This window comes from Myodes glareolus, chromosome 15 (genome assembly GCF_982192425.1).
Source record: "Myodes glareolus chromosome 15, mMyoGla1.1, whole genome shotgun sequence".
Classification (NCBI taxonomy): domain Eukaryota; kingdom Metazoa; phylum Chordata; class Mammalia; order Rodentia; family Cricetidae; genus Myodes; species Myodes glareolus.
Window position 1 is genome coordinate 22,303,349 of NC_142040.1, and position 25,105 is coordinate 22,328,453.

Here is a 25,105-nt window from a genome sequence, read left to right on the forward strand (position 1 = left end):
TTTAGTGAAAAGATCCAAGAGGTCATTGATATTGTGTTTCTGTTGTGTAAAAGAACCACAGAGGAGGCAACTGCGTGGTCTCAAAGTTTTAATTCTGTGTTGTTTACAGACCCAGACCTGGAGTCAAGGAGCGCGTCTTTTTCACCCTTAACTTCTTTGATTTTTTTTTTTTTTTTTTTTTTTGGAGTTGAGTGAGATCCGAGGCGGCCGTGGAAAGATTGGTACTGCTGAGTACCCCGAACTGCCGCAGCGTTAAAGCTGGAAAGCTGTTTTCCTCCCGCGATCATAGTGGAACTTATTTCCTCCCACAATGACTCCTGCAGTGATTCAGTAGCTGCAGACATTGCTAAGCTACCTGTTATGACTCCGAGACCAAGATAAAAGTAATGCTCATATCTAGGATGGCTAGTGACTTTTATTTCTAAGAGAGTGTTCATCTGGCTGTGGCAGATTTCTGTCCTGCAGGTTTATTTGTCAGATGGAATAATAAAGTTATAATTCCCCACCCGTGTGTTCCTAAGTTGTAAATCACTGTGCATTTAAATACTGCTAATGTAGAGTAATACCCATATTCAAGACAACATTATTTTTTTTAAAAAAATGGCTAGATATTTACTATTTAATTTATTTTCTATAATAATCCTCAATTAACACATGAGAAATCCAAGACAGAGAAAGGTTAATGGGACACCTGGCTAGTAGCAGGCAGAGCCGGAGCTGTAGCTTGAGCCCTGTGCTCAGGGCGGTGTTCTGTTCTGACTTACCTTAAATATGTAAGGCAGTAATAAATTACATTTGAGAGAGAATTTTTAGTCTAGCAGTTGCACAGTGTCTATTAACTATATGATGTACAAATTGTCTAGGTCCTTAATTTAACTCTATTTGGGGGTTTTAAAGCTCATTGTTTTACAAGTTATATTCAGAATAAATATATGATAATAGCAAGAAACATGGAATTAAATTAAGAATGGAATTAAAATGAAAATTGTGCCATCATTCAGTATTAAACACTAGTTCACATATCTCTGTGTATTTCCTGAGCATATGTACATGTATGCATTTGTATGTACAAATACATGCGTTACTGTTTTATAAGAGTATGGTGTGAACATAGTTCCATGTCAATATAAGTGTACTTTTACAGCTTAATTCTCAGTAGCTAATATTATTTTATTTTATGGTTGTCATATTTACTTAGTCCACAGTTGGCTATTTAGGTTGACCTCAGATTCTTAGGATTCTGTCTTGCAGCTTTGAACATATATTGTTTGCCTTTCCCTCAGGACAAATTCTTCAAACGGAACTGGTGGGTCAGTGTGTGTGTTATTTTACAGTTTGACTCCTCTTAGTAAATATATCATTTAAAATTTCTTTGATTATTAAAGTAGTTAAAGATGTTATCACATATTTATTTTCCATCTATTTTCTTATTCTTAGTACTTCCTAGGGTTGCCATATGTATTGAGTATAATGAACTGTTTTGAGTTGCCAATTCTCCCCATTTTTAAATCGTATGTGTATTGGTTTTGTATTTTAATTTTTTAATTTTAATTTTTTTTTGTCAAGCAGGTATTTCCTTGTATGTCTTCCCATGCCCTGCTTCTGTTAGTGTTCTTTAGCCACTCTGTAGTCCTAGAACTACTTATTTAATTGACGATTTTTTTGGCATATCATTTAAGGGAAGATTCTTTTATTTTAATACCTGTAAAAGTTGACCAAACATTATAGATGGCATTTTTATTGGTACAAACTGTAATATTTATCTTCAGTGAACTCTAACTTTGGCTTCTTGCTGTCATATTAACCTTCCTCTTTAGTGTGTCTAGGTACAACGAGGAAGCCCGTTCACTTTTAGTTTTAGCCTCGGGAACACGATGAGTGATGGGGCTCTGGTGGACTTTTCTAGATACAAGTTTCGTCACCGGGTCCCACGTCGGGGAGCTGATGATCTGGGATGCCCTTGACTGGACTCTGCAGGCCTGCGAGCGGAGCTTCTGGAACCCATCGCCACAGCCAGATGCCCAGCAGGAAATAAAACTCTGCCAAAAGCAAAATGACATTTCTATTAATCATTTCACATGTGATGAAGAGGTAAAAAGTATAAATTATAATTGTTACAAATAAAACCAGCATCTGATATTTAAATCCTAATATGTTAGACAGGATTCTGGGCAGCTGGGAGGCTCAGAGGCACTGCAGTAGGCAAAGGTACTTGCTACTAAGCCCAGCAACCTGAGTTCGGACAACAGGATCCACAGGATGGAAAACACCAATACGTGAATGTGCCCGAGCATGCGTGTACACACACACACACACACACACACACACACACACACGCACAGTAAGGAAAAGGTTACTACCGATGGTTTCAGGTTCTAAAATGGCCTGATAGTTTGCTAAAGAATGGACCCCTTGTGTTAAGAAGAGACTTTAGTCCTGGTCCCTAATCTCGCAGTAAAGAAGTTATTAGAGCGCAAGTTTACAAACCTAATTTGATTTGTATTGAGCTGTCCCATCGTGTTTGAGGTTACTGTTTGATTTGTTTTCAGTTCTGAGGTATGTCCTAGAGAGGGGAAAAGTTAAACCTGTGAGAAATGTTTCTCTCCTAGGGGGCTGGTGTCCTGGTCAGGATACCCGGGCGGGAACAGCTGCTGTCTGTCTCTGACCAGGCAGTAGCGCTTGCGATGCCCACGCTGTAAGCCAGCGCTGGCACTACTGACTCTTGCCTCTGACCCGAAAGTCTTCTCTCTAAGCCTCTGTGCCTCAGAAAATGTGTTTAAGGGGAGTTACTTGTCTCGGTGTTCATAGCTTTTGAGAAAGGGAGCCAAGGAAACCTTTCTTATTTCATTTTGTGCTTTTTATCCTAATTTTCATACTTGTTACCATTTTATTATTTTTTGTTGAAAAATCAGAAATAGTAATTTTTTTCTTTGTACTACTTTGTGTGCCAGTTTTGTGTGTATGTGTGAGTGTGTGTGTGTGTTTGTGCATGCGTGTTCCTATGTAGGTATTTGCATATGGTGCTATAGCCAATACCAGGAGTATGAGTATGGAGGCTGAAGGTCAGTACCAAGTTTTTTTCTCCAACACTTTTCACATTATTTAATTCTTAAAAACTTAAAAAATATATTTATTTATATGTTTGCATGAGTATGCGTGTACGTGTATGCAGTTGTGCTGTGGCTCACGTGTGAATGTCAAGATAATTTGCAGGAGTTGGTTTTCTTCTCCCATCACACATGGATCCCAGGGATGGAACTCAGGACATCAGGCTTGGTGGCAGGCGCCTTCCCTCTGAGCCATTTTACCGGCCCTTCAGTTTCTTAAATCTTACCTTGCCAGTCTGGAGAGTAACAGTCATGCTTCCCCTCATCCTCAGCAGATGCTGTAAGGTGGAGGTGAAGGGAACACTAGCAAAAATGCCTTCTGAAGACTCAAGTGTCTTAACAGAAAGGTTTAGAACTTTTTCCTTTAATTCTTCAGATGGCCTTTGGCTAGGATCACTGCCGCATCTACTTCTTGGGTTGTTTATAGGTTTAAGATGTGCGGTGCGAGTCATTTTGGCTCCATTTCCAGACAAAAGCAACTGAGCAAATCCCCAAGGGTACCATGTTCTCTGGAAGCCCAGGCTGCATGCACCTCGGTACCTTCTGCTTCAGGGCCCTGGTAGCAGCCACCGTGCCTGCAGCTCAGGTCTCCAGAGAGCACCAAGGCAGAGCTGAGCTGCCCTGTGCAGAGCCTTCCTCTGCTTGCTTGGTGTGCTAAGCCTTCCTTGGAGACTTTGACATTGGGGGCGGCAAAGGGCAGGACTGTAATTTTTGTCTGAAGGCCGGGGAGGTAACAGTGGCTTCCCAGTGTCACAAAGGGGCAGGAAAGCTATTATAGTAAAGTCTAGTTTTATGCCAATTTCTGAACTTTCTCCACTCCTGCCCCCCAGAATATATTTGTTGCCGTTGGAAGGGGGCTATATGTGTATAACCTACAACTGAAGCGTGTGATTGCCTGCCAGAAAACTGCACATGACTCCACCATCCTCCACATCGACAAACTTCCCAACAGGTACATTCCCATCTCTCTGCGAAGACGAGACAGTCATGGCTCCGAGGCCCACTAGCGTGATTTCTGCAGTGGCCAAATTACCTAGCTCCACAACTTGACCTTGGTATTCTCTTGGAAATAGAGAATGTTTCATGACTGTAATTGAAGAGTCTGCAGCAATACATAACAAACAGAAATTTACAAGAGCAAGGTTAAATAAATTATACTGTTGTTTCTTAAAAGAAAGTTTTAAATTGTTAATAAGGTTAAAAAAACCTGGATCACTTATAATGTACTATTTTGTATATTCTATAAACTAATTTTTTAATTGTGTGTATGTTTATGGCTAAAATTGGATGTAGCCCTTACTGTCTGAGGCTATAAATGAGGGTTGATTTGGCAGTTAAAATTCCACTGATGAAGCCACAGAGTAGATTTTCCATGCAGCATCCTTCCGATGAGAGGAACCGTGGGAAGAGATGTAAAAAGAGGCAGGAAGGAGGAGACTACTTTGGATATTGTGAGACTTTAACAATAGGTTAAATAATAATAATAGGTTATTGTGTAGTTCGTGTCATTTTTCTGAATAGTCTTTTAAAAAAAAATGAAGATGGTATTTTATGTCACTTGAGCCAACGTCACAGATTGTAATGTGTGCTTTGCCAAATTGTGATGGTCCATCTTGTCCAAAGCTGACTAGCTGATGCAGTCAGTTGAGGGCTCCAGTGATTTCAGCAGCTAGCACTCGGCCTTCCAAGTACTCTTTCCGACTTCTTCTGTCTGGCTTTTTGTTCTGACAGGCAGTTAATCTCATGCTCAGAAGATGGCAGTGTACGCATTTGGGAGGTCCGAGAGAAACAGCAGCTGGCAGCTGAACCTGTCCCAACAGGTGCGTGCCCTCCCCCACAGAACATGCTGTTCCCTCTCCCTTCCTCCTTTCTTTCTCCTCCCCTTCTTCCTTCCTTTTTCATCTCATCCAGCAGGACAATGAGAGGTTACAGTGAGGAGCCCGAGGAGCCGCATAGAATGTGCCCCGTGTAGGCTTCAGACACTGGCAGCATGTCTCTGGTGCTTGGAATTAGGAGTTGGCATCTGAATTTCGCTTCAGTGTAAAACTATCTCTTTATTTCAGTTGAAGTCGATTACAATTTTATTATTTTGAGAGAAAACTGAATTTTACGAAATTCAAATGACCAGGTAGCCTACTGAAGTAATTCCACACCTATAACATTGTATTTCTGACTGACACAAAATCTGTACAATTGGTAAAAAAGCATTATTAAAACCGAATGCAACATAATGTCATAATCTCATGAACTCTTTTAGGGGTTTGGTTTGAAAAATGAGTCTGGATATTTGAATGAATTTAACTATTAATCCTCAATATGTCAAATACTGGTGTTCTTAATTTCTTGTCTTTTTCAGTTTACTTGAAGTTCTGGGATAGTCTTTCTCTCTCTCTCTCTCTCTCTCTCTCTCTCTCTTTCTCTCTCTCTCTCACACACACACAGAGAGAGAGAGAGAGAGAGAGAGAGAGAGAGAGAGAGAATTTCCCTGCTTTGTTGATATGTCTTCTCCCTGATTTTCTATGATTACATAAAACCTTCAAGGCTGCTTACTTCTCTTACATTCCAATGTCTGGTTTTTTGGTGGATGAGTAGGGGCTGTAGAAAAGATGATGTGGAGCTAGGCAAGGTAAGAAAAATACAACATAATATGTCCATAGGTCCTGGCTAGTGCCTACTGCTGTCAGCTTAACCCTTCACACACGCAAGTGTGAGACACGATTATATTGAAATTTTCTGCCTTTCAGTAAGGAAATGAGCTTTTGAAGTGACTGAAATGATTGTATTTTTGTAGGGTTTTTTAATATGTGGGGCTTTGGAAGAGTGAGCAAACAAGCCAACCAGCCTGTTAAGAAGCAGCAAGAAAACGGCACCACGTGTTCCCTGGAGCTCATGGGAGACTTGATCGGCCACTCGTCCTCCGTGGAGGTACCACTCTTAGTAGGCCTGCAGGCCAAGCAGCTCCTGCTTTTGCAGCACGATTTTTTTCTCATGCAGTTGCTCTAAGTAAGACTCACACATTCTCAGCTGTGGGCTTTGGCAAGATAAGAACCAGAATAAGATAGTGATAGTACAAGTGGTTAGGGTTGGCCTTCCTAGAGATAGGATTTGAGGAAGTAAACAATGTATTGGTTTAAGAACAAGCTTAGTCTCCATTGTATAGGAGGTGTAGCTAGCTGATCAATCTTGGGCAATGTTAGTGACTTTGACTATGTATTGCAGCAGTCAGAGCGTTGTGGCTGTGTTTGTAGGGTAAAAGCCTGAACAGAATCTAATTCCAGGGATCATAACCGAATTTAGGATCAGAGTACTGTTTCCAACTGCCATTGATTAACCCTGGTTATAGACCCTGCTACTGTGTCACTTTGCATTATGAAGTTTAGGAACTATGCGGAGGAGTCTCACTCGTGGAATTGCAGACACATTAATAATTTACAGTAAGCACCATTGTCTGCAGTGAAGGAAGGGATTGATGGCAATGAAGGGGTGATGGGAACTGGTACGGCGTAAGAACAGCAGTGAGGGGGCCCTAAGGAATATATTTCCTGAATTGTTCTTCCTGTTGCTTGGCCAGTGAGGAACAAATTACTTTTAATTTGGGTAGGCATCCATACTTACTTAGAAGCAGCAGCCACACTGACCATTGACCATTTCCTGAAGTTTAAAAAGAGGTATAAAATGTAACCCTTGTCCTCACGGATCTGATACTTCAGTAGAGAGGAAGTAAAAAGACCCAGTGAGCTGCCAATCAAGACTACTTCAGCTGATCCTGGTGAAAAGCAGCTAGGGAGTTAAAAGGAACGCTTCTTGGTGTATCCTGTAGAATTTTCTAGAGACAGAGGATTTGAGATGAGCCTCAAAGGCTAGGTTGGACTGAAAGGTACACAGCCAAGGCCCTGTACGACCTCTCTTGTTGGGTCCTGTACCTTGCTCATCTTTGCTGTCCTTTAAGAAGTAGCTCAGGGATTTGTTTTGACTTGAGTGGCTGTGGTGCAGGTTACAGATGGTGAGCATCAATGTGGTAGACCACAGGCATAGACATGGTGTTGGCTGTGGCAGGCTGGCTGGCTGGAATCATTGGGTTTCCGCCAACACCAATCAGAGAAAAAGCCTGAAGAAGTAAGGCTGAGGAGTTTGGGCTTTATTTTTAAAATATTGGGGACTCATTGAACATACTAAAAATGTTTTATGGGTATTTGCCTGCAGTGCCCAAGAAGGCAAGAAGAGGGTGTTGGGATTCCCAGGGACTGAATTACAGCTGGTTGTGAGGTATCATGTAGGTTCTGGGAATAGAACCCAGGCCTTCTGGAAGAGCAGTCAGTGCACTTAACAGTTGAATCATCTCTTCAGCTCCCCCCCTCCTTAAATGTTTTGAGGGTAGAGAGACCTTAGAAATGGTGTGTTCATCATTAGGTAAGTAAGAGGGTTAGGAACGTCCTTGAAAGCATTCACACTTTCACCTCCTTGCTGTCCCCCAAGGCTTTCCATACTCTACATGCATGGCAAGTGCCTGTCACCAAGCTACCCCCTCATCCTGCATTCTTAAAAAGCTCTTCTGACTTCATTGGCAAGTTCAGACTGTTGCTAGCAGGTGCCGCCTCCTGAATGTCCTCAGGGCTCTCGTGCTCTCACCCTTGCTGCCTCGGGCCCTTCTGCCTGTAAGAGTAAGTTTGCTCCGTAGTCACCAGCAAGTCCCGACCTTTGACCTTACTCTCTTGTCCCTGACTTTTGTTCGGCCCATCCCTTCTTACCCTGGGTCACTAAAGGCCTCACCCTAGTTTTATCCCCAGTTTTCTCTCTCTAGCCCCACTTCTCTCCGTCCACAGCATCCTCCTTTGTTGGTTTTAGCCTCCGTTCTCCTCCTTCTCTAGCACATCCTTTCCCGAGTTACCGCTGCATCTCTACTCTTCTGAGTTTCTGTGGCATGCATGAGCAGGGTAGCACTGATTAGAATCTCTCATCGATATCCCAGTTGTTACAGCTGGCCCCGGCTTTCAAGCATTGGTACCCCAGTTCTTGCAGCTGACCCTGGCTTTTAAGCTGAAGCCTCTCAGTAGATACTGTGTGCTGACGCATCACCTCTACTTTACAGAAATCTCTGAAGTCAGTGTTTATCTCAGGCAGTTTAGTTGGTAGCCATTCTAGTAAATAATGCAAGTGTGAGGGGACCCAGACCTGACAGAATCAAACTAAAGCCCATATGTGAATAATTAGATTGTGGTAAACCCAGAAGATACCTTGAGAAATCTCTGTTACTGTTATTCTGTAGTTGATCAACAAAAGCCATTAAAATGTTAGATACTGGTTGTACTGACAGGTTTTGAAAAGGAAAAGTTTCCTGAGGCTAGGTGGCATATGCCTGTAATCCTAGCTCTCAGGAGGCTAACAGAGCAGGAGGTTGTAGCCCTCAAGCTAGCCCAGACTGCATCAGTGAGCCCTGGCAAAGGTTAGGGGCTCAGTGGTAGACCAGCCACAGGAAACCCTCGCTTGGCTCACCAACACTGGCAACAAGAAAGTCACTCGTTAGAGACTTTGCATTCAAATCCAGAGAGACCTCCTCGTCTGCTAGCACACAGTGATCTAGCTTTAGCCTCTTCTTATGGTCTTGAACTAGTGTTTCAATTTATTTTACAGATGTTCCTATACTTTGAAGATCATGGACTAGTGACATGCTCTGCAGATCATCTCATTATTCTGTGGAAAAATGGAGAGCGGGAATCTGGACTCCGAAGTATAAAGTTATTTCAGAAGTTAGAAGAGGATGGTGACCTACACCCCGCTGTCTAGTTGAAGGATTGGACAGACACATGAACCTTGACCATCAAATGAAGAGCAGAACTCTGAAAGCCGTAACACACTGATCACTTAGATTTGTAAAGTTCTGCTTGCCTATGAAGCAAGTGTGCTCACCTAAGGACATAGCACAGGTTTCTGCTGGACCTTGCTGCCATGGCATAGTGGGTGCCGTGTTTTGTTTTGTAAAGTGATGGGGGAAAAGGGAACTGTGAAGCTGCCACATTCTTTAGTTCTATCTATTTGGGGTTCCTTTAAAGACTGTTTAGGAATTGTCAGGATAGATCTCTGTTCTGCTTCATTCTCCTGCTCTCTAGTAGCTGTTCTCTAAAACTAAACTTGAAAATTAGTCAAAAAAGAATTATTTTCTTTAAGCACAACACTTCTTTTAGGTACTAATTTAAGTCACTGAAAAGATCCCATTGTCCCTACTAAAATCCCTCTGAACTCCAGTCCACAGGGTACATTTCTTTCTCGGTGTGAACCGGCCTGGACAGTTACTGACCAGAATAGTACTCGAGTGTTTCTCTGGTGAGTCCAGGGTTAGGAAAGACACACTGCTTTTCTGAGGTCAGAAACCACAGCTGAATTGCCCTAGCCATCTGCTTTCCTTCGCGTTAACATGAAATGTTCAAGGACAGACCCACCGTTTGGGTCGTTGAAGATCCACTAGGACTGGACCATCTCTGTCGCCCTACCAGCCTATGGAAATATTCTTATTTTTGGCACTGAAACATAAAATGTCTTCTACACTGCAGTGGGATTACTCTTGTTGATTAAGGAATTTTATTAAAGACAGGTAGGATGTGGGATGTTAGGTACCTGATCCTTCTCCAGGAGAATGTTTACATATTTGTGTGTGCACATGTGTGCACTATGCTCCCTGGATGGATGCTGTAAATTCTTGTCTCCACTGGTTTCAGCTTTCACCGCTGCCTAGGAAGATTGGTAGCATTAGGATGGTAGGTAGATCAGGGAGACGAGCCGTCTGCTCTGTGCATCAGCTCGTGGTCACTTGGGCTAATTTATTTTAGACTCACTTAAAGCTTTGAATTTTGCTCTGTAGATGGACTTCCCCCTTTTACTAATGAGTTTTTCCTTTTCAAATTTGTATTTGGCCATTAGCTAGCAAGGATGTCTTCTTAAATGATAAAAGACAGGAATTCATAGGGTTTTCGTTTGTTTTTCTGTTTTGTTTTTTTATTCCTGTTTCCTAACCTGTTTTGGATTCATGTTTTGTGATAGTAATCTACTCAAATGGAGTGGCAGAAGTCATGCTTAAGTTTTTTTGTTTTTAAATTTTGTTTCCTGGGTGTGTGTGGTTTTTGTTTCTGTTTGATACAGGGTTTCGCTGTGTAGCCCTGGCTGTCCTGGAACTAGCTCTTGTGGACCAGGCTGGCCTTGAACTCACAGAGACCCTCCTGCCTCTGCCTCCTGAGTGCTGGGATTAAAGGCGTGCATCACCACCACCCAGCCACGCTTGAGTTTTAAGAGCAGACAGGATTAGAGCCAAGCATGGCTCTTGTTTCATTCCATTTGACCAGTTTCCCACCGCTGGTGAGAACTAGCGAAAACTAGAGTGTTCTCCAGCCTACTGGAGACCTGGTGTGAGTGTCCCGAGAGCAGGGAGACGAGCATGATACAGCGACCATGGCAAGGATCAGCATCTTTGCTCTTCGGTAGTTCCATGTAGACCGTTCCTAAGACGTGAACTTGTGATTTAGAGGAAGAAAGTTAGAGCTAAGGCCAGTATATATTATGTGCGTGGTTTTTTTCTACTTCAGGCACCTAGCTGTCTGTACCAGATCAGTATGTACAGTGTGCCTTGTTGCTTGCCCATCTGTGCAACACAGTCTTGTCTGTTGCTCACAGGCTGGATGGATGCCAACTGTACTGATATCACCTTTCTTTGCTGGGGAGGGGTAGCCACCCCTGACTGAGGAGTGGCTGAGACTGTTACCATTCTGGTTCATGTAAGAGTAATTTACGCCCAACTTCCCTCTTTGGCAGAGTAATTAATAATAGTATTAACATGACTTTATATTTTCCTAAGTTAATATATGTCCTCACCACACGTGGCGTCACAGAAAACAAGAGTGAGAGGCACTGACAGTAATTTATCTGTGTCACACAGATACATATCTGAGATGCAGGAGCATTACCTGAAAGTCTATGATTCTAGTAAATTGGAAGACTATGTCTCTTAGCAACTCGGAAGATGGCTGTAATTTACACTGATAGTGAGCAGATCATACTGAAACTCTAGCACCTGGATGTCGTAACATCCACATGTTACTAGCATTTGAAGTTAGCATGAAATTGATACGGCACATCACTGAGCAAGCTGTTATGTTGTATGTGGGAGATGTCAGGTGTCTGGCTAATGTTCCCTGCCGAGTGGAACTGAAAGCAAGGTCCTCAGAAAAGGATTGCCCTTGCTCCAGCCCGCTTCTGAAGCCTAAGGAGATCCTGCGCTCTGACCTCAGTGTTCTGGAAACAGACTTGACGACTCATGAAATAAAGGACACTAGGATCCCAAATTTGAAATTATGAAAAGTTTAGGCCAAAGAGATAAAATAAAAACAGCTGTTGGGAATGAAAAATGACTGTAAGAATTTAGTTACAAGAACTTCACAAAAACATTTCATCACAGGTACACAATGCAGCAATACAATACAAAGCCAGCTCTGTCCCCGCCAGTGAATCAAGCCCTCCAACCGTCTAACAAAAATAATTCAGATGCATTTCTGTGCATGGAATTGTCATATATGTTTACACTTTGGTACAAAACATAGAAAAAACATTGGCACATTACATAGAGATAAGTTATCTTTTCCTTCTCCATTTCTCAGTTTTTACATAGTCTGCAGTCCAATTTTCATTTGGGAAAATGTAGCTACTGATTCAATCAGTTCGGTTTCTATGCCTCTGAAAAATGCATCATGGGGTACAGATAAAATAAAACTAAGGTATTTTTGTTTACTTAGTTTCTGAAATCCATAATACACAGAGAAGGGATGGCTGGTAAAAGAGAAAGGAAAGATCTCGAGTCTGACTTTATGCCGAGCACAGAAAGTTGTGAAAAGAGTCGTATAAAAATATACACTTGTGCTTTCAGCCTTACCATACAATTAATAGCTTAAAATAGGATTTACTGCCTCTCCACTCCCTGTCTCTGATATATTTACATTTCTTGCAATTCCTTTTTACATCATTAAAGCAAATGGCATGATCTCAAATATAAATTAAGAATATCTGAACCTTGAAACTTTCCCATTTCCTCCCCAAATTCAGATGTACAGGTAATGCCCAGAAAATTCTAGGGGTGAAGATCCAGGGCGTTTAGATTATCTTAATAAAAATCTTTGAACAACAAATATATATATATATATATATAAATTTTTCTTCTCTTAAATTTTGTTTTTTTTTAAAAAGCTTGCTCACGAGCATTCATATTTAATGGCTTTTATAGATACTCTTGACATGTGTCCATGAGCCTGAAGCAAGCGACACTCAGGCAAGCTCCCACTCCTTCCCCATCAGTTGGCCTCCTATAAGGTGAGTCCCTTCCAGGAATGAGGGCTCCACAGGTGGCTGACGCCCATCTGAGGGACACTCACCAGGCCAAGGCTGTGTCCTCACGTGAGCATCACGCTACCTGCCATGTAGTCATGGGAACCATGATACTAACTGGTTTAGGGATAATCTTGTCCTCATTCTGCACATCTTAAAGTAGCTTCTTTTCTTACATATATCTGCTCAGAGAAGCTTTTTAGGGACCCTTCATACTTCTGCCGTCGAGGAAAATAGTGCAGCTGAATCTCAGTAGTGAGTATTCCGGTGGAAGAGGAGCCAGACACTGGCCGAGCCAGACACTGGCCAAGCGGCATGGTCTCCCTCAGCAGGATGGACTCACAGACGCCAGGTTCTCTGCTTCTTGTGTCCTGCGTGTAACTACAGTGAGTCAGCTCTGTGGTTTTGTAAGGGCACACACAGCGTGGCAGAGGAGGCTGCCAAGCGGTTCGTTTGTCACTAGATGATTTAAAAGAACATATTTTTACCGATGGAATATAACTTTCTGAAAAATGAAATTTGGGGGCGTGCATGATTCAGGTCAGCGATTGAACACTAGCTCCTTAATCTACACCTGTTCTCCTCATACAGGAAAGCCTCTCGTTCACACGACTCTGCAGTTCACAGTGTCTATCGTAGATCAAGAGGCCCCTTCTCCAGCCTGGCTTTAGCTGTCAGACGGAAGTCTCAGACTTTTGCACTTGAGGTCATCCAGTGTCTTCCAGTGTTTGTAGTTGTCTGCCAAGTGCTGCATCAGGGCTGGCAGGTGTGCAAAGGCTGCAGGGACATGAACAGAATCCAGAGAAACCCATTACACTAAGTTGGATCTCGGGACTACTTGCTAGGCTTGGCCTTGGGGATCAGAAGTAGAGAAGATAGAGAAGATTGCTTGCCATGCAATCTTGAGGACCTGAGCCCAGTCCACAAGACAATATTAAAAAGCTGGCCATGGTAGCAGGCACTTGTAATCCCATCTTTGGGGAGGTAGCAAGGGCGGATCCCTGGGGCTCACTAGCCAGCCAGCCTGCCCGCCTAATCCAACTGGGAGGCTCTAGGCCAATGAGAAGGCCTGTATAAAAGAAAATGTGGCTGGCTCCTGAGAATGAACTCTGACATCTGTTTGCATGTGTACCCCACAAAAAGAACAGGAGGACAGTGATCCCCAAGGCCTTGGGCTGCCAGTCAACATATGTATGAGAACACTAGTTTTCTTTCTTTGATTGATTTGTTTGTGCTGGGCAGTGGTGGCACACTCCTTTAATTCCAGCATTATGGGAGGTAGAGACAGGTGGATCTCTGTGAGTTCAAGGCCAGCCTGGTCTACAAGAGCTAGTTTCAGGACAGCCAGGGCTACACAGAGAAAAAAAGAGTCATTTATTTGTTTGTTTTGTAGTGCTAGGAGTTGAACCCAGGGTCTTGTACAGTAGGCAAGCAGACCTCCACTCTGAGCTGTGAGCAACACCCCAATTAGCTGCTGAAATAAACAGGCTTTTTATGTAACTCTCTTGAACCTGAAGTTCACAGAGAATGAAATACATTTTACTTAATGGAATTTCTTCCAGTGTGAGAACTTTGGGAATCTGTCCTCTAAAAAGTGAAAAAGTGAAGACTTACTCATCCTGGTAACACTTGTTCACTGTGTCTGTGACTCAAGATTCTGTGCACTCAAGATTGTGACAGGCGTTGGGATGTGCCTACTCTAGCTGCTTGCAAAGGGCTCAGAATACACACACACACGCGCGCACACACACACTCACAGATGTGTGTATTTATGTTAAAAACATCATTCTCAGTTTTGTTTATAACAAAAATGAAATATATATTTATATTTTGTTTATCTTTAGGCCCAGCCTATGCCCCTAAAGGTGATCTTCATTAAGTGTAACAAAAACGTCCTTTGTGGGCGATAAGACAGCATCTAACTTACCATCCCAAGCATCGAACATGTCTGTTATGAAGTAGTCGATGAAGGAGATCTGGGACTTGGGAATGCTGCAGGTATTGCGGTCGAACACTGGCATCACCACAGGTAGCCCCTGCCTCTTCTCCTCATCGGTCTGTGACGGGGGAAAAACAAAAAAACAGCACTGCACAGGGCTGTGGGGCACATGGGAAGCCTTCATAGTCATGGTGTGTTTCCCAGGAGAATCCCAGGGTGCAGAGTTTAGCAATTTTCTGAATGCCCCACATGACTGTGTTCAGGTCTCCTTGCTCTCAGATTCCTCTTTGTCCTTCCACTTTCCCCTCTCTCCTCTCTTGAACTCAAGACCTAAGGAATGTTAGGAGAGTGTTTCTGTTTCCCACAGAGCTGTGTCACACTGGTTCTCATGGCACACTGTGCTCCCAGAAGCACTGATCTGGTGGAATTTAGCCCCCTTTTCTGTAATCTATTTTTATTTCTGAAAAGTCAGATCTAACCCCCTAGTCAGCCTGCACTAATTGACATTTGCAGCAAAGGTCAAACTGTTGCTGGCCCATGAAATGGAGGCAGTGGATGACACAAGGCAGAGACAGTAGTCACTGACGTCCTGGCTGCATGCTTGCAGGTTTGGGTTTGTAACTGGCTTCACTTAAAAATGACACATGCAGCTATGAGAACGACCTGCTTTTAGCATCTTAACCATTCGGGATACATCTTTTGACTGTTCTGCCTGGCAAGACAGCAAGCACGGGAAGCCTTTGTGCTGCAGCCACAGCCGAGGTGCCTTTAGGACTAGGACTTTCAGAGCTGAGCAAAGAGCTGAATGTGCCGTTTTCGCCCCAGGAGCATCAACACACAGCTGTCTGTCAAGGTGCCCGGGAATCTGAGTGTGCCACGTGTTGCGGCGTGTGCTCCTGTCTGGATGCTTGAAGCTGAATGGTGAGATCCACATCTCCTGATAATGCCTGGAGCTCACCCCAGGCCTCCTTTGCAATCTGATTTTCAGGTCATGCTGGTGCTGTCTCTACGTTCTTACTAGAGAAAAGGACACCTAAGTTGGAAACTTCGGTCAGAGAACTTAAGAGTGGAACATTCCCCCAGTGTCAGTAACTAGGAGTAAGGCTTCAAAATCTTTCTACATGGGCCCCAGGAAACCTGTTCATGACTTCCGGCTCAGCTCACTCAGTTCATCAAGGAGTCTTAAAATAGCCACTGGTATTCTTGGAGTAAGTGGTCCATACCCCATCCTCTCTGCTTCCTCATACCCCTCTCCAACACGGGTAAGCTCAGAACTGCCTGTCCTGTTTTTCTGCAGTTCAGAGACTCCTTCTCAACCAGCCCTGCTGTACAATGTCAGCTATTCTTGATCCTGCCTCAGTAATGCATTCCAGCCAGAGAGCACACCACCCCCCATGCGGCTCCTACAGCTGCTTCCAGTTTGTCTTCTGACACACATACAGACGCCAGTCTTTGGAGTTTTTCTTTGAAGTAGGACTCTACTTCAAAAGCCATCTGGCAGTTTACTGTCTTCTGGAGTTGTCTTTTTTATCCTGTTTTTAATTTTTAAGTCCTTCAAAAAATATAACTCTAATCTCACTGTGTAAAGCCTCTTTCTCCTTTAGGAAAAAATGTGAATCCCTGAAGCATCTAGCACAGATACATCCTTAGGAGTAGTTTTTGGTGTGTGTATGTATGTATACATGTATACATGTGATTATTGTGTGTGGCATATATGTACCTGTGTGTTTTGGTGTACACACACAAAGGGATATCAGGGGCCCTGCTCTATCAATTATTTTTTCTGCCTTATTTATTTGAGACAAAATCTCTCTGGCTGGAGAGCTGGGCTGGCGCCTAGCAAACCCAATGGTCTTGTCTCTTCCCGCTGACCTGCTGGGGTAAAAGGTGCTCACATAGCCATGTTCTGCTTCTTTACATGGGTGCTAAGATTCGAACTTAATTCCTCATGTTTATGTAGCAAGTCTCTTGCCCACAGAGCCATCTCCCTGACCCCTGCCCCTTAGATCCAAGGTGTGGGCCTACCTATGTCTATATCTATGAACTTATAGAAGCTCCGGGCCTAACAACACAGAATTTACTTACATTAGAGGGCTTTGGTCAGTGATTAGTACATTGATCTGTCTCTTGAGAGAAGCCCAAGTCTGCTCTTAGCCAGAGCTGAGGTATGTCTGGAGTAGGTGGGCCTTCTGTCTATGTGCTACTTTCATTGGTTAATAAAGAAACTGCCTTGGCTTTTTGATAGGGCAGAATTCAGATAGATAGGTGGAGTAGACTGAACAGAATGCTGGGAGAAAGAAAGCAGAGTCAGGCAGATGCCATGAAGCTCTGGCCTGAGATGGACATGGGTTAGAATCCTCCCAGTAAGCCACGACCTCGTGGTGATATACAGATTATTAAAAATGGGTTAATTAAAATGTGAGAGTTAGCCAAGAAGAGGCTAGATATAATGGACCAGGCAGTGTTTAAATGAATACAGTTTCTATGTAATTATTTCGGGGATTAGCCAGGCGGCTGGGAGCTGGGCAGCAGGAAGCGGCCAGCGGCTCCCTTCACAACAGTATGTCCCTTCCAGAGAAGAGGTGTTCACTAGCTGTGGAACCCACGGGGTTCGATGGCCCTGGGGCCTGTCCCTAGAAGGAAAGGGACACTTCTCACACAGCAGCACACCTGTGCAAAATACTCCTCGGAGATCCTCCCAGCCCACTCGATGCACAGGTCCAAGGGTCGGCACGGGTTGGCCACGTCAGCACACTTGATCATCATACGCTTGATCAGGATCTGGTTCTCCGGGAAGTTCTTCCCAGTCGGGTTGCACTCACAGTCGCTGCCCTCGCTCTGGAAAACACCATCAGATCAGGGCTGCTGAAGCTGCAGAGGCTGACTAACTCACCAGGTGCATGGCTGTGGTTGCGACTTAGCAAAGGGAACTGCTGGATTCCTATACCCCTATATAACACGCTAGCATAGTCTTTAAAGCCAACAGTGTGGTATAGGATTTAAAAGGCGAAACAATCCCTGCCACCACCCATTCGCTCCCTTACAACCTTCTCAGACATGACCGCTCTAAGGCACTGTTGGTTCTGAGCAGTTTAGAAGATCACCCTAAAAAGGGTCTCCTCTGACTCCTCAGAAATGCTTTGAAAACGCAACTTTCAGTTACTTCAATGCATCAAACACGGAAAACTGACTTTCGATTACTTTTTTTTTTATTTGTTTTTGCTTGTTTCTCCTCGCTGCCTTCCCACCCTACTCCTTAAGGCACGTATACATTTGTGTGTTTTCTTGGCAGATTCTCCCCAAGAAATAATTAGTGGAAGTGTGAAAAACAGACATTTGAGCCAAAATGCAGTGTGGATGTGTGTTCAGCAGCCTCTGAAAACACGATTATACCATAGTGTGTACCTGGTGGGGTGGGCAATGCCAGTAGCTCTAGGCATGTAAGCCGATAGGTGGATATGTATGCATTCACAGGCTAGTTGAACAGAGCCTGGAAAAATATTTGGTTCCAAAGGCGGTTTGTACGAAACAGTTAATTAGCTCTCCGGAGCTCTGCCAAGCTGAAAGACCGCATGACGTGTAGTTGGGATTCTGTTTTGAGGCTGGTCCTGTTGATTGGATCCCTGATCGGACACTGTTCTGGGAGCTGTTCTCCTAGCACCTTGAGATGGCTCGTTTACCACAGATGATGTGGCAGGGAGGAGATCTCAACATGGAGCTGTAGGCATGGAGAGAGGACCTTCCTGAGTCTAAATTCTGTCATCCTGTAGAGTGGTCTGCTCAACACATCGCGATGCTGGAGGCATGGGGAGAGGACATTCCTGGTTCTAAATTCTGTCATCCTGTAGAGTGTTCTGTTCCATACATCGCGATGCTTGTTTCCCTCCATCCTTGGTTGGATTGAAAGCTCTGGCATTGTGTGGTGGAGCCCGTGAGAGATGGGGCTTGACACAGGTGAGGTGGATGCTGCTCCTCTCCCTAGGTGATGGGTTCTACAGATGGTGTCCTCATTAATCATCAAGTTATCTTTAAAATGTTTATTCTGCTTTTTCCAGGGTCTTTTTCACAAGACTAGAAACTGCTTTAGCAGAGCTATGGACAACTTTTATGGCTTCTGAGGATAGTTGACTTTATCTTAGTAAGGAATGAACATTGCATCTGTGTTTCTAAAGCCCACATTTGTCAGCCCCATAAAGCAGGTTCATGATAAATTTCTCTCTTCTTAAAATTTTTATTTAAGAAAAAAATGTATATACTGTATTTTGATTATCTTCTTTCCCTTCTCTAGATCCTCCTCACCTCCCTACCAATTTTTCTTGTCAGTTTGTCTCTCTTGGCTTTCATTTTATTTTTTTGAATGAGGGCAGGGAAGCAGGGAAAGGAAACACTTCTGCACTAGTTGGCTTTAACTGTCAAGTTGACATCGCCTAGGTTCTTCCAAGAAGGAAATCTCAACTGAGGGATCACCCAGTTCCCATTGGCTGATAGCTCATCTCTGGGGGACTGTCTTGATTGGTAATGGTTGTGGGAAGACCAGCCTACCGTGGGTGGCACCATCCCCCAGCAAGTGGTTCAGACCTGTAAGACAATTGGCTAGGGGTGGACTGGTGAATGAGTCAGTAAGCTTCCTTCTGTGGTGTCTATCATACTTTCTTGGCTGGGGGTGAGTTCCCCAGTCAGAGTTAACACTACATGAACGAGCAAGCATCTTTGCCTGCAGGTTCCTGCCTTAACGTCCTTCAATGAGAGACTGTCCAAGAAGCCAAATAAACTTTTTCTTCCCTAACGTGCTTTTTGTCAGGATATTTTATCAGAGCGTCAGAAAAGAGCTAATAAACCTGTTTGATCATGGTCCTCAGATACTGGTAAGATTATAGTTCTGTAAAACATTTTGTAACTTTGTGATCCTTAGAGGTTCAAGAACAGAGAGAATGGGGGTCTCCTGTTACACACCGTTCATGCTTGGTGCGGGAGAATTGTCTGTATTCTGTCAATCATGTTTTAAATAAGTGCTGATTGGCCAGGCAAGAGGTGTAGGTGGGAAAACCAGACAGGAAGTGGAAATGATGCAAGGAGAGCAGGAGAATTCTGGGGAGGAGGAAGTTGATTCCTCCCACTCCTGCCCAGGCCACCAAAGCAGCAGGATGTGAGCTGCCCCACTGAAAAAGGTACTGAGCCACATGACTAAAATAGATCAGATAAATGGGTTAATCAAGATGTAAGAGTTAGCTAATAAGTAGCCTCACCTAATGGGCCAATCAGCTTTATAATTTATAGAGTCCTCTGTGTGGTTGATTTTTCTCTGGGACTAAACAGCGTGGGGTACTGAGAGACACAGAAAACACAAACAAGCTGGCCCTCATGTTACAGAATGGCGCCCACATGGATAATTGCATCCACAGAAAGCCTGAGAAAGCTTGGGAAAGACTAGAGTAAAGCATTTCAGTTTTCAGCTATAGCAGGAAAAAAGCTGCGCTGTTTTAAAATGCTGGCTTTCTGGGCCGTCCTGCCAGGGAAAACTCTTGACTTTCAAGCAGGCAGTCTAGACTACGGATACAATGTTGCAGCTTGCTTCCTGACAAGGACCTTGAAAAGCCATAGGAGCTTTTGACTGTTGTTTTCTCCATATTCCTTAGCAAATTAAAGACCCATGTGGTCAGAAAAAGAGAGATATACAGTAAAGAGAGATTCAAAGAGTAAGAAAACCTCTAAATGGTTTACATTGTGTTAAAAATATATACAGGCTAAAGGTTAAAGTTCTCGAGAAAAAAAAAAAAGAAAGAACAAGTAGCCTGGGAGGCAGAGACAGACAGATCTCTGGGAGTTCAAAGATAGCCTGGTCTACAGAGTTATTCCAGGACAAAGATATGCAGAGAACCTGTCTCAAAAAGCCAAAAGTTAAAAGTAAAAATAAAAGAAATAGAGGTTAAAATAAAGCTGCATAAAGATGGAAAATATACAGAGAATCTCGATACTGTATGCTATTATGCTCTCTTTAAATCGTTTGAATGTTGAGGAAGGAGCAACAGCTGCTAAAAGATATTTGCTTACAAATGCTGCAGAATTAATCCAAGATAGGTATTTTGGAAATACCTTGGCTTCAAAATTGAAGTCAAAAGGTATGTTACTTTGGAGAAGAGATTTTGCTTTTGTTTCCACAGAAAATGAGAGGCTCTGGATTTATTCAGAGTTAAGAAAAATCATCTTTGACCAAGGGAGACCACCTGAAAAATCTCTGACAGGAATAGATGGTCCAGATGTCTGAGTTCTTCATCCAGAACAGATTCAAGACTGCTGCCTGAGATGATCAAGACTCACAGGATACTTCCTTCAGTCAGGACTTGATTATAACTCTAAACTTCCTTTAGGTCCCCATGAGATTATCAGTGCCCCCAACCAGCTGGAAGTAGCCTGGAATATTACGCCCACATTCCCAAAAAATGGACTATGGATATTTTCCTTTGTTTGTTTGTTTGTTTGTTTGTTTTAAAAAAAAGAGGGGGAAGTGGTGCGGGAGAATAGTCTGTATTCTGTCCATCATGTTTTAAATAAGTGCTGATTGGCCAGGCAAGAGGTGTAGGTGGGAAAACCAGACAGGAAGTGGAAATGATGCAAGGAGAGCAGGAGAATTCTGGGGAGGAGGAAGTTGATTCCTCCCACTCCTGCCCAGATCATCAAAGCAGCAGGATGTGAGCTGCCCCACTGAAAAAGGTACTGAGCCTCATGGTTAACATAGATCAGAAAAATGGGTTAATCAAGATGTGAGAGTTAGCCAGTAAGAAGCCTGACCTAACGGGCCAATCAGTTTTATAACTTATAGAGATTTCTGTGTGTCATTTTCTTTGGGGCTAAACAGCTGGGGGGTTGGGCAGGACAGAAAAACCCCCAAATAAACAGCCCCCCGCCATGTTACACCTAACGTGCTTTTTGTCAGGATATTTTATCAGAGCAGCAGAAAAGAGCTAATAAACCTGTTTGACCATGGTCCTCAGATACCGGTAAGATTATAGTTCTGTAAAACATTTTGTAACTTTGTGATCCTTAGAGGTTCAAGAACAGAGAGAATGGGGGTCTCCTGTTACACATCGTTCATGCTTGTCTCAGCTCATCTATGAGCTCCTCCTGTTACACACTCTGGGCCCAACTCCTTCCGTCACTTTATCTCAGAGTCTTTCTTTTAAGGAGCACGCAACTGCAGCAGACAGCTGTCAATCGGTCTCATCCCCAAGAAAAACAAGTGGCTGGGCTCGCCGTCTGCTTCTAACCCCAAGCCGTTCATCACCTCACATTCAAGGATAAAATGCTTGGCTGCCGGAGCAGGCGCTCCTGGAAACACACTGCTGTGTCTTAATGCTTACCTCAGCTGCCAGTGGCTTGTTGATGCTGTTCACAAATTTGTTCACATGTTCAAAGTGTTTCGTCATCTCCGTGGCCAAAACCATGTCAATAATAGCCTGGCGTAGCGTCCGGTAATGGTTCCTAAATAAGAAGACAAAAGTTCCTTGTTCACGCCATGCCCTAAGTCAGAACTGCCCTGCAGCTGGGCCTCCCTACAACCTGGGCTGGGGCAGAGTCAAGTGACTGCTGATCCCAGGGCCTGTCTGTTCAGCCTGCTAAGCCCACATTGTTGTTGATGCTATTCTGTGTTCTCCAGTGACCACTGACTCTTCTTCACTTGAATGTTAAGAAGAAGTACATGTCATGTGGTGGACAGTTGTTCCAAAGGTGCTTCCCGCCCCTTCCTTTGAAAACACAAAGACAAGGAAGTGGAAGGATGGGACCGGCCAAAGTGGCTGCCTGATGTGGTGTCTCACTGCATTCCGTGCAGACCGATCCCCACTGCAGAGAACTGCCACTCTTTCTTCTGATGGGATTGAGGAAGCTTCCTTTTACGTAATTCTCGAACTTGCAATTGATAGAGGTTGCGGTGGTTGGAGCAGTGGCACAAGCTTATCAGAGAATTCTTATCACGCACTAATTTGAAGAGGCAGATTGAGGAACTAAGCAAATTGGCTCTCGAAAAGGAAACTTTCTCTACAGGTCCTTGATAGTGACAGAATTTAAGTCCAAATTAGAATAACCATTCTCCATAATTTTTTAGTTTTTTTCTAGAGCCTGAACAGATAAGGTCACGTAGACAACATCATGAGACCCAAGTGTCCCAGCCTTTGCCCAGGACAATGCCCAGCAGCCGATGTGTGCAGGACATAGCCACAGCATCGCTGGCAGGCCAGAGTTCCACCTCATTACACTTGAGTTGCTCTCTACAGAGGAGACCACACAGTGAGAGGGAAACTTGCCCAGCTGGACCCCAGCATCTTCACTGGGACCTCGTCATGAGGAAGGATTCTTAGTGGCCCAAACTCAGCTGGAAAATGCAGGATGATACCTTGCCTTTGAGCCACAGAGAAGATGGGCTGCCCTGGTGGGAGGCGAAAACACTAGCAGACGTGTCAATACCCTGTCCATAGTCAGGTAGTGCTCTGCAGTGCAAAGCAAACAAACAAGAAAACCTTACTTTCACGGACTTATGGAAGACGGAAAAATCAGATTTTAAAACATGAAAGGCAGTCTGAAAAGTATAAGTAAGTTAGATGGGCAAAGCTGTTTTCTGATCCTATGCCGTGGGTGACTGTTACTTCCATTTCCCTCTTCGAGGAAGCTGAGTATTCAGAGAAAACGTCGCTTCTCCTTTAGCTTCCCAAACCTACGCACAGACGTCCCACAACAACACACCTGTCAATATTCTTGAAAATGTTGCACTTGGTGTCCTTGACGGTGAGCTGGAAGGCCAGGGCCGTGTGGTGACTCTCCAGGACTGCGGTGTCGTTGTAGAGCACGGCGAGCTCGCTGCCTGCGTTGCACAGGAAGGAGTTGGTCCTTCCGGGGTGGTCCACGTCGTGAACCGTCGCAGCAATGAGAGCAGCCACCTCATCCAGCTGGTCAAGGCTTCCCTGGGATACGGGGAACACTGAGCATCACCCGTGGGCTTCTGGGGACTGACATGGCACTACCACCACCCCTCCTCACATTATTCTGCAAAATAGAAACTGAAGGAACGTTCCCCAGTTCCTTTTATAAAGCCCCCATTACTCTGGATACCTAAACCATGCAAAAACTCAACAAAAAAGAACATTATAGACCAATATCTTTTAAGAACATAGATGCAAAAAAAAAACCCTCAGTAAAATAATTGCAAACCACATCCAAGAACTCACTAAAAAGATTATCAACCACAATCAAGTTAGCTTCATCCCAGAGATGCAAGGATAGCTCAACATATGTAAGTGCATAAACATAATTTACTACATAAATAGACTAAAGGACAGAAACCACATGATCATCTCATTAGATTCAGAAAAGGCCTCTGGCAGACTCAACACCTTTTCAAAATAAAAGTCCTGGAGAGATTCAGGTTATGAGGGATATAACCTCAGTAAATAAAGGCAATTTACGACAAGCCCACAGCCAACATTAATATAAATGGATAGAAACTCAAAGCATTTCCACAAAAACCAGGAACAAGACATGAATGTCTGCTTTCTATCTGTTCAATATAGCACTTGGAGTCTTAGCTAGAGCAGAAGGCAGCTGCAGGAGATCAAGGGGAATCAAAAGATAAAGCAGATGCTAGAGTATCTTTATTTGCAGGCGATGTGGTTGTAATACATAAAAGACCCTAAGAAGTGCCAAGCAACTTCTACAGATGACAAAAATGGTCACAGTAGCTGGATACAAAACATATAAAAATCAGTAGCCTTCCTGTATACAAATGACAAACTCGCTGAGAAAGCATAGGAAACAATTACTTTACAAAAAGGGAAAATCGAAATGTTTGAGACAACACTAACCAAGCACGTAAAAGACTTGTCTAATGAAAACTCTAAGACATTGAAGAAGGAACCTGAAGACACCAAAGGATGAGAAAATCTCCCACGTTCATGGATTGGTAGGATTAATGTTATGAAAACGGACGACCCACCAAAAGCAATTTACATAATCGATGCAATCCTTATCAAAATCTCAACACAATTCTTCATAGAATTGAAAATATCTTAAACTTCGTGTAGAAACACAGAAAACCCAGGATTGTAAGACAATCCTGAACAATAAAATAACTGCTGGCAATTTTATCATTCCTGACTGGAAGCGGTATATATAGAGCTATAGTAATAAAAGCAGCGTGGTATTATCATAAAATCAAACATGTTTATCAGTGGAATCAAATAGAAGACTCAGACATAAATCTACACACCCATGGACACCTCATTTGTGACCGAGTAGCCAAAATCACACACTTGAGAAAAGATACAGTCTTCAGCATACGGTGCTGGTCAAACTGGGTGGCTACATCTAGAAGAACATCTGCAGCCTCATTCCACATAGAACTCAACTCCAAAAGGACCAAGAACCTCAAAACAAGCCCTGATACCCTGAGTCTGATAGAAGAGACAATAGGTTAGGCTTACACTCACTGGTCAAGGAAAAAAATTTCTGAATAGGACCCTGATAGCACAGACATTAAGATCAAAAATAAATGGGATTCATGAAGCTAAACACTTCTGTATGGCAAAGAGTGTCATCATCTGAAGAGGCATTAAACAGAATGGGGAAAACTATAATAATTATATATTTGACAGAGGGTTAGTATCTAGAATATACGAAGAACTAAATGAACTTGAACATAAGAAAACCA

At 43.4% G+C, this 25,105-nt stretch overlaps 2 protein-coding genes across 2 annotated transcripts in view; one reads left to right on the forward strand and one right to left on the reverse strand.

Moving 5' to 3' along the window:
- Positions 1 to 9,654, forward strand: part of Wdr41 (WD repeat domain 41) — a 40,655-nt gene extending 31,001 nt beyond the window's left edge. Inside the window, exons 9-13 of the mRNA XM_048455956.3 lie at positions 1,907 to 2,091; positions 3,938 to 4,059; positions 4,839 to 4,927; positions 5,899 to 6,032; positions 8,739 to 9,654. Coding sequence (XP_048311913.1) covers positions 1,907 to 2,091; positions 3,938 to 4,059; positions 4,839 to 4,927; positions 5,899 to 6,032; positions 8,739 to 8,891 — 683 coding nt within the window. The 3' untranslated portion in view covers positions 8,892 to 9,654. The remainder of the gene's footprint in view (positions 1 to 1,906; positions 2,092 to 3,937; positions 4,060 to 4,838; positions 4,928 to 5,898; positions 6,033 to 8,738) is intronic.
- Positions 9,655 to 11,486: 1,832 nt separating this feature from the next.
- Positions 11,487 to 25,105, reverse strand: part of Pde8b (phosphodiesterase 8B) — a 194,514-nt gene continuing 180,895 nt past the window's right edge. The window contains 5 exon segments of the mRNA XM_085676845.2: positions 11,487 to 13,247; positions 14,398 to 14,527; positions 17,080 to 17,247; positions 21,768 to 21,888; positions 23,146 to 23,363. Of these exon segments, the coding sequence (XP_085532971.2) occupies positions 13,138 to 13,247; positions 14,398 to 14,527; positions 17,080 to 17,247; positions 21,768 to 21,888; positions 23,146 to 23,363 (747 nt within the window). The 3' untranslated portion in view covers positions 11,487 to 13,137.